The sequence below is a fragment of the Haliaeetus albicilla genome, chromosome 1 (genome assembly GCF_947461875.1).
Source record: "Haliaeetus albicilla chromosome 1, bHalAlb1.1, whole genome shotgun sequence".
Lineage (NCBI taxonomy): Eukaryota > Metazoa > Chordata > Aves > Accipitriformes > Accipitridae > Haliaeetus > Haliaeetus albicilla.
The window spans coordinates 6140497-6158248 of record NC_091483.1 but is presented as its reverse complement, the minus strand read 5'-3'; the positions used below and the strand labels follow the sequence as shown (position 1 = coordinate 6158248).

Here is a 17752-nt window from a genome sequence, read left to right as displayed (position 1 = left end):
CCTAACATCCTCTGTCACTTTGCAAGTAACGGTAGCACCGATCATCAGCTGCTTCCTACACCAGCCTCTGGAGCTCCTACCATTTTTTCTCATACTCCATGTAATTCTCAGCAGATCCATCACCTAGCAGAGCATGCTGGGATTTCTTTGGTAGAGGGTGTTAGAAGCAGTGGCTGCCAGATTCATAAAGTCACCATGGAAAGCACATGTATACATCCACCAGAAGAAAACACATGCTAAAAATGGGGCAGTAGGCACTACCACCAGTACTTGAGGTAGCATCGCCACGTCTACACAATATTGACACCTGATCTTTGCAGTTGCTCAAATGACTTGTGCAAGGGAGGCAATAGCTCAATAGTCCATGAACATCTTCCTTCACGAATGTGTTAATATACTTACTTTTTTCTTCACTGAATCTGTTAAGCTCCCTTAATCCTGCCATCAGTCCTGGAGCTGAACTCTGGCTTCTTGCTCTGGTACTTACCCCCTCTCCAGGGTATAGGACACGGCAACAGTTTTACATGGTGTTTAAGTTGATGTCTTGCTGTAACGTGAGAGGTGTGTCCTTGGGAGCACTCTCTTCTCTGTCTTTACTAAGGGTTTGACTTCTGTTTGCTACCAATGTTTGGGCAATAACTTTGCTTATAAAATGAACTGTCAGGCACACAAACATGGGCTCTTACCTCCACTATCAGGCTGCTTCCTTGCTAGTATGGTCCCTTGACTACATGTGTTACTTAATGATCTGTGACTGTCAGCACCTTGGTCCTGGGCAGCTGTCTTCTCAGAGAGCCAATACTGAATGCCTGAGAAGGGTGGGAAAAGGAGTGGTGAAAGAGCGGAGTGGTCTCTTCCTTCCCAGCTCAGGGTTGTTTTGTTTGCCATGAACTCTCTCTCAATGCAGTGGGCTCTTTATTAATAAACTTCACTCCCCTCTCCTCCTGTACCAGCTTGCTAGGACATTGGGAAATACCTGGCAGTGAGCAGGGAACTCTGTGATACACACTGCTGTTTCTTCTGCCCTGACATAAGAAAGCATCTTCCCACTATGGGCTGAGTTCAGGGAATAGCAGAAGTGAGTCCTAGAAGACCTAGGCCCTTAGCTGTCATGAGGTGTGTCAGATTCCCGATAAATTCTACACTGCAATTTAATGCAACTTTTCAGAGGATATTTTTGTGGCTACGCAGACTCAGCCCTTGCTATTTTAAGGGAAGCAACTTTGTCCCAACCACTTGCAACATTCAGCTATCTAACTTCGTTAACTAATTAGAGGTCATTATGATGACAAAGGTTACATGGGCCAAATTCCCAGTTAGTTCATAAGATGGTCCAGCCCCATAGCTGGGTGCTGGCAATATCTTTAAGGAAGAATGAGACATTTCTGTAAATACAGAAATACTGCTCTCCTCTCTCTTCACCTTGCAAACCCTGTTTTCTATCAGCTTGTCTTTTTTGGATTGATTCTCCTCCCCTCACACTCTGTGATTAAACGTTCTCCTCTTCCCAAAACTTACTGTCTGCAGTGCCTTTTGCCTGGGCTCAGAGTCTGGACAAGAACATGCTGGAAACAAGCAGTCTTGCACTGCTGTTCTGCAGCATATGAGCACGCAGAATTGCTGCGTTCTCCTCATTTTACATGCATGCTGTCTTGAAAGCAGATCCTGCAACTTGTTCTGCTCAGCCACGGGTATCTGTGCAAAAGAGGGAGAAGAGAGGAAAGGCTTCTAGTCTGCTATCGCAGGATTCCTTTCATGCTAGGCCTCAGGATAGATAAGTCTCCCCCTCATGGCAATCAAAACCTCCCTATACTCCTGCACAGGCATGTCAGGCCTCTACTACAGCGGCTCTCCCTGCAGGAACCAGACCTTTAGCAGTTGGACCTTGCAGCACTGAACTAAATTTTAACCCATTCACCCACAGCTGTCTGTATTTTACCAATAATTTGTTAGGAATAAAGAAACTGAATCACCTGAAGCAATTTGGATCAATTCTCCAACTAATACAGTTAATTTTTTTTACCAATGGCCTTTTCTTAAGATGAGCTATGTATAAAGCATGACTGTACAAATTTAAGAAGAAAGAAAGAAAGAAAACCCCTGAAAAGAACAAAGTAATTCTGTTTTCTGCAAGCACACAGTCCAAGGAGATGATCCACCACAAAGGATTAACAGCACACTGAAGAAACTGTAAAGTTAATCTTTGACACAATGAACTCCAGACTTGATACACAACTCTAGGAGATGTTTATTTTCTTAACTGTGTCCCAAGAGCCTGTTTTTAGAAAACTGAAACAATCTGATTCTTCCAGGTATGTGTATATAGCGTACATTCAACACCCAGCAAATGGACATTTTCAGCCTCTGAAATATTCTGTGTTCCCTGCTCACATTAACAAAGTGAATGCATGAAAGCACTGGGTTCCCTTCTGCTCAGAACAAATAGCATCTTCCTGTGCACACCTAAATAGAAAACATCATTACAAAACACCACCAGGAGGCAGTGTATTAAAACATTTGTGCTATAAAAGGACATCCACAACAATAAAAAAAACGCCAAACCCCAAAAAACTCTTCCCCCTCCCAAATCTTCAAACTGATATTTAGCAAATGTATTCTCCCCATCCTCCTCCTCCTCATTGTGCTTTATACACTGACCTCTCTTCTTCTCTACATACCTGAAATTAGTAGCAATTCCACTGTTGTCAAACAGCTTACTGCAGGCGCACAGTTAAAATGGAAGTCAAACTGATTTCTGGAATAGCATTTAGTGGAAAAAATGAGTAAACAAGTAGGTAGAAGTGATATGACAAAATATAAAACCTCCCAACAGACTAAACCGCTTTTGCTTCCTCTGGGGTTTACCAAAACATTCCAAACCTCTGAGGTCTCTCCTAACTATTTTTCTTTTTGTTTACAAATACATCGCAAAATGCCACCCAAAAGGAAGCACTGAAATTTTCACAAACCCAGGAATACGCTCTCGCTCCTTCGACAGGCGGTACTCCTGGATCACTGCCACACCAACGCCGCTGCTACAGGTCTGGCTTGCAACTACGCTGCCCCTGGCACAGAACCAGAGAAATGATCCAGCTCTGCATTTCATGACCCATGAAAGCTGCAAGTTGTCTCCTCTCCTCCGCCCCCTCGGTCCTTCTTTTCTGCTGGTATAAAGGACTATTCTCAGTTGGGGCTCAGCATAGCATAAGAGCCTAAAATCACTACAGATGTATATGAAAGCTTTTAAACTGCTACGTTATTTTAAGTGCTAATTATTTATGAACTTAATGCGTTTTACAGTTTGCAATGCTAAACATACAGTAACTGCTCTTACAGAATCTTGTATTACAGGCTAAGCATATGAAACACAGTAAGGGAGCTACAGAAATGTGCAGACTACCTAAAACATTTCTAAATATGCACTTATAAAAACAAAATCTATCAATAAAGTCCAGCATAAATGCTGTGCAATTGGGTCCTCAGGAAAGGCAGTCCAGAACTAACCAAAAGACAACGAAAGCAAACACTTGTATTTTCAAACTGCAAATTTGGCTCGTAAGAAACTGCATCTGTGTCTCTGACTTCTTAATTCAAACAGACACCACACATTTTCCAATGCAAAAATCACAATTAATTGGGAAATTAAAACACAAGCACAATGTCAGCAGAAATCACAAATTTATTAATCCTTAAATATATCAATCATTTACCATTATGGCAAGAAATATGTACACTGTGTCCCATGGTAAACTGCAGTGTTCCAAAATGACAGAAGTGTATAATTCAATTGTGGTGGAGAGAACAAATCACAATTTCCTCACGTCTTGGTGTGGAAGACAAACTTGGTCTACAGTAATACGTCAACACCACATGCTATGTTACAAGTATAAAAAAAAAAACCACCCTACACCTAATTTGTTAATTTTAAATACAGTTATGCCACTTATAGCCGCTTCACAAAAAAAAGTAAAGAAATTAATGAGAAAAAAAATGAGGCCATTACTTTTTTCACAGATCCCATTGGCAGGTTAATATGGCTCAACACATTTATTGTAGATGCTTATTTTAAATATATATTGTTTAAAATCATGTAGTAATTATCAGAGAAGCTTAAATCCATCTACCATACATCCACTAGTAACAACATCAAAATGTTTAAGAACTGCTTTTGATTAGTAATCAACACAGAAAGGTGAAATGATACAAATTAGGAAGGGTTCCCATTTTAAAAACTCCAGGCTGCCGAGTTGTAAATTTTTAACCGCTAAAAAGAATATTGATTGAGATATCATGCACTATACAGCGCTGCAGAAAACAGTTAGCCCTGTTGGTAACAGAACAATTAACAAAAGAAAAAAAAGAAATAACCGATCCCTGTATTTTTCTATTAAAAAAGGAAGGGAACAAACCTAAATGCTTGCAAGGATGTATTTTCACAGCAACATAAGGGAAGCAAGTACAGTCCCTATCACAAAGCTTGTGTTCTGAACTGACACCGAGAGCATTCCCTGTGCAGCGTACAGGCGTTCGCAGCAACGGATCAGGGGCCAAACCAAGTTGGTAATGCTGCAAAGATTGTTGTCCTTGATACTGTACGCTGCACAAGGATTTTAAGAAACCAAGAGCAGATTGAGGGGGAAGAGAGGGGAGAAACAAATCTGTGGTAAAGTGTTACAATCTTCTTAGAAAACCGGTGTATCCATAATACATTTCCAGAGAAGCAACAGCAGCAGTGTAAAGTAAGTAAACTCTTCATACTAAGCTTTTAAGGCCTAATATTTCTCGAGTATATTAACCACACAACTGGTCTATAGCTGAGCCAAAATTCCGTATTTTTTAAAGCCTCCTTAAAAAATTTACAGTACACCTAAAAGCGATTAAAAACCTTTCTCTATTCTTTCATTTTAATCCTCAAAATCTGCTCCTCAATCACCAGTTAGTTCCTTACAATTTTTAGTTTTGCTTAATCATCCAACAGAAATTTTCAATTAGCATAGTAAGAAAGCAAAGGTAAAGACTGAAAAGAAAAAAAAGAAGCTGCTGGCTCACCGGAACATTGACAGTTAATTCTGAATTGACGAAGCCAGCAAATGATGAAAGTTTTCCAGTTTACACAGACTAATAAACTAAGAAGGCTTCAGCTGGTATAAAGCCAAGATATTATCACTTCCACATTTATCAGTGATTTCGTCCATCTACATGCTGTAATAAAAATCTGTTTTACAGTAACGGAGCTGCCAGCGGAAATCCTAACCATTCCTACCAGAACCAAAGCAAAACCCTGGGACTCAGGGCAAAAGGAGGATTCAAAAAACAGTTCTTAAAAAAAGAGGGTAAAATGTACTTTTTCTTTTTTTTTTTTCTTTTTTTTTTTAATAAACAGGATAATTTTTAAAGTTGTCTGTCAAAACTTGGCATAAATGGAGAAAGTGACAAATGTGTTCTGTATCTACTGCTGTCCAGCAAATATTATTTTTGTCTTTTATGCCTTGTTGTTCTCTATTTGCATGGAACATTACCTTCATTGAAATGTTAACAGTGTACAGATGGAATATACAGCAACATGGTGCATCACAAATGTGTTACATGAAGAACCTTCACAACTTCATGCACTCAGAAACATGCATGAAGAGAACGGGATGGCCAAGATGGTAATCAACCAGGTGCGTTGGGTACAGAAAATGCAAGAGCGGCACCGCTGATATTTTTAGCTACGAGGAAGGAGAAAAAAAAAACAACAGATTGCAATTACTGAAGTAACACCACTACCAGATAACAATACATGCTCATGTGTTAGCCAATACTATTAAAAAAAAATCTCAAGATCATTTAACACAACTTTGTGAAGAAAACCAGGGAGGGGGGGGGGAAACCCCAACGCTCAGGCAAAGCATGCTTTTATTTTTCAAAACACTTTACAGACATTTCTCCATCTTTACAACATGCCAGAGAGGCTGTTAAAATAAAAAAGGAAACAGAGGCAGGAAGCAAAAGTGCCTTAACCGATTTCTTAAAGGAAGGAGGGCAGAATTCAGATGTGAGTCTCTGAGTTTAACTTACTTCCTCAGCACGTACATTACAGACACTGCCACGGACTGAGATTCTCATACAAAAATCGAATCAAGTAACAAGGAGGAATCAGATGTCATTTACATGCAAGACATGCTAGAGCCATACACAAAGAGAAAACGAAAGGAAAGGAACACGTAAGCAAGTAGTTAACTAACTCAGCTTATAATATCATTTGTATTACCGTAGCATCTAGGGGCCGAAGTCATGATTGGGATCCCGCTGTGCTAGGCACTGTACAAACACAGAACAAACTCTTTACTTAAGTCTTCCCGCTGTTCAGTATTTAACTTATGAAAGTATAAGAAGGTGTAAGGTGTGATAAGTGAGGGACTATAAGCCTGGGAGCCTCAGGTCTGAATTTAGGTTTGGGAGTCAGTTTTAGATCCAATAGCCCTTTGACTGCCCACATCATGCAGGTCCACTCTATGTGTATATGCAGACACAGTTCTGCAGAAACACGTTACCACAAGTTCTTAAGAACATGGAATACAGAAAAAAATTTCCTACCATCAGTCATATCACTCAGAGAGAAGCAAAGGACAAGACAGAAACCAAAGTTTGTCTTGTCTGACTTGCAGCAAAAACTACAAATAAAACTTATTTGTAAACTAAAGATACATTTGTGCTCATATTCTTTTCCAAATAAATTGTCTGCATAAGGAAACATTTCCATATACCTGTAACTACCAAAGAGTTCAGTTCTTTCCTTAGACTTATGCACACTCCTTACCATAGTTCTGAAAACAAACAAGCTACTGTGCTTGCAGCAACTATTTGACATCATCTAGGATACGGCGTTTGCAAAAGCAGATCACAGCTATAATTGCTTTTGCAAGTTTATTAGATTTGAAATTCTTCTTCAGACTTTGTGTGTAAGATACTTTTTTATTGTGGAAATGCCATTATTAACTGCTGTGTATTGGCAATAATTAAATAAATAGCTGCAGACTGTATACATTTCAAATACGAGAAAAAAAAAAACGGAATCATAATCTAGAACACCATTTTAATTAAATTTCTTCTGTAGTTTTCCAAAATGGAGTTATTGGTACACTGCTGCTCTGACTGGGAAAAGTAAAGGTGAAGTTCAAGGCAGTCTAAAAAATGGTCAGGATGGGTTATAGAAGGCAAGTTCTAGCATGGCGCTACATGGGAATCCACCAGTTAAACCTGAGCAGATGGGGATTAAAGAAAGAATATGTAAAATAACTAAAAGACACATGACAATGCTTGGGCTGAACAGGGAACTATCAGCCTAAAGGAGACTCACTAGTCTTTGCCAATGACCTGAGCACAAGCAATAGGATTGATCTCACATAGTATACTTACACTTAGAGGGAAGGCACTATAAATACAAAGGAAAACAGGAGTATTGTGCAAGAAGAACCAAGTAATCTTGAGGGCTGGGTAATCCAGAAATGTCACATGTAATAATAGGAAGTACAAAGCTGCACGGTCAGCAAAAGTTTCTATATACTCTTTGGATGGAAATGACAATTGAGGATAAATACATGGGTGTCTTAGATGATCTGCTGATGTGATGCAGATGACAAAAGTGCAAAAATCACACCAGAACGTAGCAGTTGTGGCGTTCTCAACAAGGAAAAGAAAGACATTGTGAATTTAAATAAAGCCCTGACCACAAGTGTACACAGTATTTCAGAAGAACCCAAGCTAATGAAAAGACAAACCTCAAACCAGAAAAGACAGTGAAGAACTATTAAGGTAGCCAGGAAAATGGAGATCCTATCAAAAAAAGGCAACCAAGTTAGCATTGTTTATTTATCCTATGAAAATAGAAGGTGGGAAGTAACCTAATCACCCTTCATATAAAACAGCTCATGTCTGCATACCTATCCCCAGTATAGGAGAACAACGATGAAATAAGAATAATCAAGGATACACTGAAAACGACTAAAATTAATTCTGGAAAGTAAGGTTTCTAACCATCAGACCAATGATATTTTAGAAGAGTGATATGAGCAAGTCCAAAAAACCTGCTCTGAATTCAAGATGAGGGTTAGGTAAGGGATTTATGTGATATTGTTGCCAGTGCTACATGGGGGCTACATATCTAGGGCTATGTTGCAAGCTCAGAGCATCTCTCCTTAAGCCTTAGGCATGCTCTAAGGCTTTGAGCCACTACTCCTTCTCTGACCTTTTCAGCTTGGATATCCTCTCGCAATCCTGAAATTTCCTCTGTCTGACCCCATAGGCTCAGAACACCCACTGACATAGACGCAACCCTGCACTCTCAAAAAAATTACCTCTCAGCTTCCTCTCCTGCCATCCTTATCAGAAATCCTTATCTCTATTAGAGAGCATGAGCAGCTGTAAAGAACTGACATTACACAAGTCCTAAATAATGGCACAGCTTCTGAGAGGCAAATCTCAGTTCTGTATGTATGACTGCATTCCTTTGAGACGTGCAGTCTGAAGGGCCAGGAGTTGCTCTGCGGCAGCTACTGCATGTCCTTTATATTCCAGAGAAACTACCTCTGGCGAGTGTTCGTAGGAGCAGTATGTGTCACAGCACACAGCAGCCCATCGCACAGGTACAAGTTACGTGAACTAAGTATTAAGGCTCCTGTTACAACATTGCACCTCAAAAAGAAGCTGCAGAAGCTATTCTTTGTAGCTCTATGAAGTATTACTGAAAGAATTATCACAAGAATTATTGGGCAAATTCTATAATATTCCATGAAAATAGTAATAAGATGGCTATTTTGTTGCCTTCTGGTTTTGGTGCGTAAGAATGAGTGTTATAAATTACCTTTTCTCTTTAGGATTGTTTCCTGTAAATATGGTTAAATTAAAAAAAAAAATAAAAAAAAAATTGACCCCCCCACCCCAATCATTCTCAAAAAACAGGGGGATGACAGGGGGATGGGACGGGACACCAAACAAAAGAAAAGATCAAATAATTCTCTAGTCCAATTGATTTCATTCTGCTATAAACACTTACTGTCCAGTGTGCACTGGGACAGGTGAACCTGTTTCACTTATGCTTTCTGACTCTACACATACCCAGCTCAGATCCCTTGACAAAACAGTCCTCTATGAAAACATCAAAAATCTGCATAACACTGCATTTCAAGAAAATGTAACTACTCTTTCGATATTATCTGTTGAAACACTGGCAGTGCAGCTGGAATGTGAAAAACAAAGGACAACATGGTTCCTGCTCCCATTGGTTTCACATCTTTAAATAAAATACAATAGTTATCACTAGATAATTGATTACTTTTTTCCTAAATAAAATAAAAAAAAAACCCAACTAAAAATTTCATCCCCACTGATGTTTAACACTTCATTCTGTCATGTTCCTTACTTTATCTAGTATTATTTCATATGGGAGAATAGTGTTGCAAGTAAAATATGGGTCATGATGAAGTTTGAAGGATGAAATCTAAGCTCTTAACATCCACACCAGGAAATTTAGCCACTATCCACATTAAGACGCCTCACACAGATGGAATTACAACCTACAAAGAGGGCTTGCACCTGAGCAAACCACGGCCTATACCAGTGCTGCCTGATTTGGAAACAGCCTAACCTAAGCCAAAAGTCAGTGAGGTTGGGCCCCGAGGGACACAGCACCATTAGCGAAGGCTGCAAGCAGAAGAAAAGCAAAGGACTTGAGCAGAACCTCTTGAAGAAGCTGTGACTCTTTATCCTGCTATTGAAACTACAAGCGTGCTGTAATTTACACTGCTGAAAGTCTGGCTCAAGGAATTCAGGTTTGCGCGCGCTAAGCCATGGCATGACTCCCAGGGTATGAGAGGGCATGCAGAGATGCCCGAATGAACGAAAGAGAGATCTGAGGCTGACCCACACGGATGTCATAACTATCAGACAGTGACTATTGAGCAGTTAAGCAAAGAGAGTGTGGGAAAAGAGATAAGAATGTGATAGGTACTTGTATGGCTTAATTTACAAAGTAAATACGTAAACTGGCTCAAAATCAACTTGCAGTGAACATAACTAGGCCTGAGTAAGTAGAGGTGGCTGGAAATCGCAACAAATATTACTCAAACTTCAGTTTTTCAGAACAGTGATACTTTTTTCCTGGAAACTTTCCGATCAGCCCTAACAGCTCCATGTATCCTATTGCTTTTTATTTTTTCAGGTTTTCCTGAAATTCTGTTTCAGGTTTTCCGATCCTATTTTGTGTGACTTGTATCAAGCCTTATCTACCTACATTAAAACATTTTTCTGCTCTTCAAGCTGTCAGTTCAGGGACTGAGTTGGATCAGTGGGCATCACAGTTGAAAAAAACAACAAAGAAAGCATTATTTTAAAAACATTAGCACCAGCTATATGCACACTAGTGAATGGAACACACACTTGGTAAATGACCACAAAAAATTGTACGATCAAGAGGATGGTTTCATAGTTTTTAAGGCCAAAAGCAGCTATTAGACTATCTGATCTGACCTATGTAGTTTAAGCTTGTGATCTGAATTGTTTCTTACTTGATAGGTACTGTTGGTGACCCTGAACGGTGAAAATGAACGTTCTGCCACTTCCCATCACGACGGTGCCAGACCCGTGTTTCCTCTGACTGCATAGTCTTTGGCATCCCACTTCCATCCATGTACTGTGTGAGCCGTATATATGCAATGCAAGCAGCGTCGTCACCCACGAGGTGGACATGAGGATTGAGGATAATGGTGTGGATTGGCTTATTACTTTTGGATAAAGCTAGGAAGCAAACACATACATAGAGGATAAATTAAATTTTCTCTATGTAGGCCAAAATAACTAATCTCACCCCATTTTACAATACAAGAATCTCAAGCTTAGCAGATAAGTAATAATTATTGTAATAATTAAAGTAATAATTATTGTTTACTGGTAATCACGACTGACAACTAGCTCAAGTACACTGTAGAAATGAGCACAGTCACAGCATAAAGTATGTTTTCCCCTTTCCTATGAGGAAACCAATCAAATGTTTAATAGTATATATTATTTAATCCATGTGCATACATGGATTAAATAAAATGGGGGCCACCATCTTGAGTTTCCCAATACTTCAGTTTCACTGCTGTATTTAATGTCTACTGACATTTGTACTTAATATTTTCAGTGAAAATAATTCAGCTTTTAACTCACTCTTGTGACATATTCTATTAAGTGCTGATATCTATGAAAACTAAAAAGCTGCAGTAATGAAAGGAAACATTTTAAGGAAAAATATGGAAAAAGCTGTTTTGGAGATGGAAGAGAATTTAGGAATACAATAATCCCATTTTATGCTCAGACATTTCTCAAAAATTACTGGATAAGCTGGTATCTTCATTTACAATATTTTATTTCCTGTTGAGTCAAGTCTGCTCTAAAATGGTTACCTACGTTACACGATCCCCCAAAACTTTATTAAATCTACTCTATGGGTAATTTTTCTTTCTTATACCTGGCATGATTGTAATATATATACATATATATATATATATGAAAAATATATATATTGATGTTTTCATATATACACACACACCCCCCCAATACAAAAAAGACAGCCGATCAGATCCTCAGCAGTACAGACTGAGTGACTACAATGTCTTCCCTAATACATCACATACTAACCAGAAGTGCTGACTGTTAGTTGCAATCACTGCAATCACACGATTTAGTGACCTTTCTTTTAAGTACACTCACAGCATGGTTTTCTCATTTCCCCAATAGAAAAAAAATGTATGAGAATTACTTATCTATGGTTTGTTTGTTTTTTCTTTTATATATCTTGACTTTCTCTTTCCAAATACCTGAAACTTTCCGCCACTCTCCAAGGTATCCTATGATGTGTGAACGAGCACAGCAAAAACAGACAGAAAAACATGTAGAGCAGAATTCCCTTCCCCTGTCCAACTCAATTAACTCCCAAACCAAAATGCTAACTAGACTGCAGAAACACAGTCACAAGGAACAGATGAAGATTCACAGATATGAAAAAGAAATGTTTACCATTTTCAAAGTAAAACCGGTGAAAGTCCATCCCTTCTACTAGATTACCCAAAGCTTCAGGTTCAAAAGATGTAAGGCCCGGATCACAGATTTTTCTGCAGAAAAGAGGAAATTCTGTAATAAACACATGCAGTTATGCAACACAACTTTGGAGAGATTACTTTTTAAATTTTTCTTTATTCCCCTCAGACTTGTTACTTACCTGTGCCACCACACTGGAAAAGAACAGAACTTAAATGGGGAGAAGTAATGGAGTTCTGGTTTCACCTAAATTAGTAAATTTGACGGCTTACTTTAGGTGGACTGGATTTCATATAAACCATCTTTTGACCAAAAAAAAGCCTGCCAAAGAAGGCTCCACAAGTCAATGGTATTACAAGTAGGAATTTTTACTTGTGACTCTGAAAACTGCCTCTGTGCAATCCAAAGGATACTTTTAATGTCTCACATCATTATTTAAGCAAGATTTAATTTTTTTTTTAACTGACAAAATTTAGGTAAGAATTTGAAATAAGTTTCCACTTGACATTTGTACAACAAAGGTTTTAATGTGATCATACTAAACAAAAGTTTAGTGCTGGCAAGCCTTTAAACAGGACAAGCAGTGTCACTGTTGAACTGTGAGGCTTGTGCTGCAACAGGATAGAATCCACTCAGAGAAACATAAGAGGCCAAAAGAAATGCTGAGAAGGGCTTTCCTCTACTTTTGTAAATTTTTTTTCTGTGGTAGAAAGAGAAGAGAAGCAGTGATGGAACTGTGTCTTTGCAGAGAAAAGCTGAGAGGGAAAGCGGTCTACTTTTCCCCAGCAAATTCTCGCATAGTGCTCAGCAGAGGCTGGTGGACTAAATTCCATGTGGTCTTTCATGCTCTGAAGTACAAAAAGGATTCTAGCTAATATCAGTCTCTACATACAATACAAAATTTCTGTTAAAAAACGCTTCTACTGTGTTTCTGGATTCTAAATCACAAACGTGACTTTACTTTCATGCACCAAGAGAGATCACTGCATATTCTGAGTCAGGATTATGGTCCTGTCTTGGCAGAGTAGTACATTAGATTTATACTAGCAGCTCCTCTGAAACTGGCATTTGTAAAGGCTCATATAAAGCCAGGGCAAAGCAGCAATGAACATGTCTTGTGTTTCTTGGGGGCATCTGAGAATGAACTTCAACAACACATAAATACAGACACACACACACTCGGATATAAATATACAGTCTCCAATACATCAACTCTCCTCACTCCCTCTGAAATGAGAAAACTTACGTGTAAGCTTCAAAGTCCCCATTGTTGATAGCTTCAATCAACTGCTCAGTAACCTTGATAATCTCCTGCTTACGAGCTAGAGAGAGACACAAATACAACTCTTAAAATGGAAGGCAAAGTGGAAGGTGACAGCTGAAAGGCTGTCAGAAGAACAGCCGCAACAAAGGTATTCTGTCATTCCTCAGCTGGCACAATGGCCATTTTTCTTCCTTTTCTATGACCAAAGGACATGGTGTTATATTGCTGCTTTACACTGATTTGGCCTCAGTGTACTCCTGTAGTCACGAGGAAATTAAACACATGTCAAGATCAATCCTCTTTCCTATCATGCTTGTATCTTCTGTCCTTCACTGAAGGATCTGCTGTTTAAAAAGCAAAGCAAACCCAAACCCCAACTCAACTTCAAATTAAAGGAAACTGATTATTGTTTTACAAGCAATGCTCTAATGTTTCACACACACATGGGGCCTTTACCTTTTAAGTGTCTAATGCTGATTTTCAGGAACCTTTGTAACACGTGATGTTTGCTTTGGCCAAATGTGTACATTTAAGTAAAGAGGAATTTAGGCCCTAAGACTATAATCAAGGTTGTCCGGTGCAAAGCTTGCAGATTACATATAACGCATACACATCCACACAGGTCTAATTACAACACAGTGTCTTTCGCCTCTGACTTCGGTGATTATGCCTATCCTTTGCTTGTAAAATGCTTAACGGATCTGTATTACAATTAGCCTCAATTAGATCACTTGGTGATAGTACAGTACATCTACGACTACTAATAAATGCTAAATAGTAACAGAAGAATAATTCATTAAAAACAAGCAGAATATGTATTTCTAGTAAGAATATTCAAACTCAAGCAGTATTTGCATATGCTTCAAAGGCAATAGTATGTGAAACAGTTTCTCCTCTATCTGTCAGTCAAGAAATAAGCTCGCAGTTCAGTATTTGTTAATGCTGATCCAAGTTACACTAAAACAGTGCAGAGTAAACAAATTCCTGCATGGTGGTACAGTTATTACCAATACCAGTTGCTCTAGGAGGGCAAAGTTGAAGAGACTTCATCAAGATGGAAGATCTTACTGAATTCACTTTGAAAACTGACTTCTACTTTTAAAAACTTGGGGCTTTTTAGGAACAGATGTTAACATTTTTGCACTGTACATTTCTCATTTGGTAAAGTTCAACCTTATACGGATGAAGTTCAACCACAGTGGCACTGCTCTCAAATACAGATTTTTTGTGAGTTTAATGCTAAATGGGTAAGGGAGAGAGATTTTACAGATATGTTCGTAAGGATTTAACTTAATTCAACTCCTTATGAAAACTCAGAAAATCAATTTGAAAGACCAAGCTTGAAATAAAAAGAAATGCAAGGAACCAGGCTGAAGTAGCTGTCTTGTGCAAGCAACAGTTGTAATTCTCCTGCACGCTCCTACAGGTGGACTAGACTATTAACACCCATGCAAATATGCTTGGAATGTTAAAACCAAAGTACTGACCTCACTCACATTCTTCTTTGAAAAGAAAACGTTGGGGAGCATAGACAGAATGTAAGTCTCCAATGCTGTACTGCAAAGAACTGGCATCGTGGTGTTAAAGAGCCTTTTAATTTATTTTATGCTCCACCATCTCTTTTAGTAAGTGAATACCTAATATATAAAAGCACCAGAAAGAAACCAGCAAGGAAAGAAATGATGGAGAAAAAAGTGTATATAAAGGTCTAGCAAGGCTTTTTGTGAGTAGCTCTTGACTACTAGATAGCATGATGGGTAAGACTATTTCAGTCTATTTCAAGTATGAATTGCCTCATTTTACACAAAGACTGTGGAAAGAACAAAGAGTCTTAATGAAGAGATGTTTTGACTGCAGATCAGCAATGGCTCCATTGTTATATGTTTAAATGACATAGACCAAACTGTGGACATTGTATGGCACTGTCAGCACAAGCCAAGTGGTAGGATGGTTGAGTAAGAAATAATGGTGCAGTGTTAGAAAAGGCTGGCAAAAAGAAATCCAGAATATGCAGACTTCATGCAGTGATGAAATCACAAGTTTTGCATGCTACATCTCATATACGTATAACTAAACTAAAGGGTCTGATTAAATAGCCCGGTAACACATTCCAATCAGAGACTAGGAAATTGCAGTCTATTAAATCAGACAGTGGAAAATGAGGTAAAAATCTCTGATGAGCTGCTACATAATCATGAGATCATGTTATTAGATAATTGTAAATGTAAGCAATGAAAATGTCTACAAAAGTACTGCAGTTTCCACACGCAAGAGACATAAAACCACATGAACACGTAATTTTACTTTCACTTGGCTAGAGACAATTGGCAATATTCCCTTTTTCACTAACATCAGTCATTTCTTTTTGGAAGTTTTACCAAAAGAAGCCCACAGTTAACTTACGTGTTATATATACTCTGACAAGGAACAGCAAACAACAGTGAATATCGGAATATATTCTATTACACAACATTCTGTGATCCAAGCCCAGAGGCTTATTAAAGGTGTTTTGTTTTGTCTTAAATAAATGGCGTGCAACACCTCAATTTAGTTGGATGGTAACCTGACTCCCTGGCATCTATTCATGCCTTCAATAGTATGAGTTAAACGAATGTGAATGACAAAAGTTTCTTTCTGCAAATCTTTGAGATTTTGAGACTTGATTTCAATTGGAATGCAAATGGAAATTTTTGCTAACATACATTTTAAAAAATTGTTCTGGGTCAATCAAAATGTTACGCTTCAATCATGCCTTTGATGTTGTACTACATTACAAGATATAATTCAACATCAATCCAGAAGGAAGAAATTGAACCGTATTGCCAAATTTATCTTTTTCTTGGTTATTTTTCCAAAATAAATTTGCACTAGAGCACACGTTTTCATGTGGTCTTCTGATAGAAGCCACCTAGTATTACCCAATATGGTTCCAGCAAAGTTTCTGTGGGCAGTACTAACACCTACTATAGCTCTGTCTGCTGACCTGTCCATGGAATATAAACCACATCCATCAGGAAGCTCTACAGGCCAGCAAAGTAAGTAAAGGAGATTAAGGCAGTATCACTGGCTCTAATCAATCACTGTCCAACTCCAGCACTAGCATCAGTTCTTCCAGTACTTGTGGAAAGACTTCATGGTTCATAATGCAGACCGTCAGGAACAGAAAGATGTTGCCAAATCATCTGCCTTCTAACTCATTTCTCATTTTTTTTCTACAAAATTACAAGCACCACGTGAAACTGTATATGAAAGCAACTATGCTACTCCTCCCTTTCAGCAACACATGAATAATTACACACATAATAGAAAATTAGATTTCTTCCTATTTAGTGATCTGATATGCAATCTCATTGGCAGAAAGTGACTAAAAGCCAAAGACAGAGATGGAGCATAATTTAGAAGGTGGAGTTCCAGAAATGATTTATCCTGTGTGCAAAACCGTCCTCTCATTCTCAGCCCTTACTCATGTGAGATCAAGAATGAGCATTACAAGAAAAAGATGGTCAAGAACAAGACGGTATGAAATATTCAGTAACATCAGATATCAAAGAATAATTAAAAATCTCAGTAGCCACTGTGATTTTACACAAACCTTCTACTGATTGTTTTGGGGGATCTTTTTTATCTTAGCATTTTATACTTTCTGTGTAGGTACACGTGTGAGTGCAGGGACACAGAGTACAAATAGAGACCAAAAGTATTTCAGCCTATAAATACATTGTCTAGGAAGCCGAGGTTTAGCCTCGGAGGAAGGAAGAGGAAGGAGACAGTGAAGAACTGGAATACAACAAGCAGAAAACAGACTGGGAAGCAAAATGTAGCCATGACTTGGTGGCCACATGAATAAAGTCAAATACTTGTGCTTCTCCTTAGCGCAATAGGGAGGGCACTGAAGATGAACTAAGGTGAAATGGATACGGACAGGAACAAGGTCCTGCTATTGCAGACAACATCTGACAGAAATAACTAGCACTTATTAAAGTGGTAAGAAAATTACAAATTTTTCATTATAAATTTTATGGACTCCATGTAACATATGCTCTTCCAAACCTCCAGTTTCTTTTTCCATCTAAATAGACATTACAAACTACACAAGGACAACAAGTGAACACGCGAGGCGTTAGGGAAGAGGCATCTGGCCAGTTCCCATCTGTCAGATAACTGTCACTTACAATCACCATTTTCATCTGATTTTTTTCATATTTTATTTTGATCCAACAGTAAACTTTGCTTGTATTGAATTCTAGGAGAATTATGCTGTTCGACGTACAGTGGCAATTTTATGCTATTATACTTTTTTTTGATGTGCAGTAAAAACTTCCTAAATAACGTACTTCAGCTTTGGTTAAAGCCAGCCAGAGATCCGTACGCTCTCTCACAGCGTGATGAGACAATTGGACTGAACCAAAATGCGTGGTTTCTTTGCCA

General features: G+C 38.5%; 1 protein-coding gene across 35 annotated transcripts in view; it reads right to left on the bottom strand.

Annotated features, from left to right (window-relative positions):
- Nucleotides 1-3661: 3661 nt before the first annotated feature.
- The window catches only part of CAMK2D (calcium/calmodulin dependent protein kinase II delta), a 162441-nt gene continuing 148350 nt past the window's right edge, over nucleotides 3662-17752 (bottom strand). For 31 of the 35 annotated variants that reach the window (XM_069809929.1, XM_069809836.1, XM_069809996.1 and 28 more), the window contains 5 exons: nucleotides 13307-13382; nucleotides 12040-12134; nucleotides 10548-10776; nucleotides 6254-6303; nucleotides 3662-5711 (listed from right to left, as the gene is read on the bottom strand). In XM_069809929.1, coding sequence (XP_069666030.1) covers nucleotides 6297-6303; nucleotides 10548-10776; nucleotides 12040-12134; nucleotides 13307-13382 — 407 coding nt within the window. In that variant the 3' untranslated portion in view covers nucleotides 3662-5711; nucleotides 6254-6296. Of the gene's footprint in view, nucleotides 5712-6253; nucleotides 6304-10543; nucleotides 10777-12039; nucleotides 12135-13306; nucleotides 13383-17752 lie in introns of those variants that run through there. The other 4 variants (XM_069810156.1, XM_069811105.1, XM_069812397.1 and 1 more) reach the window with 2 other exon arrangements.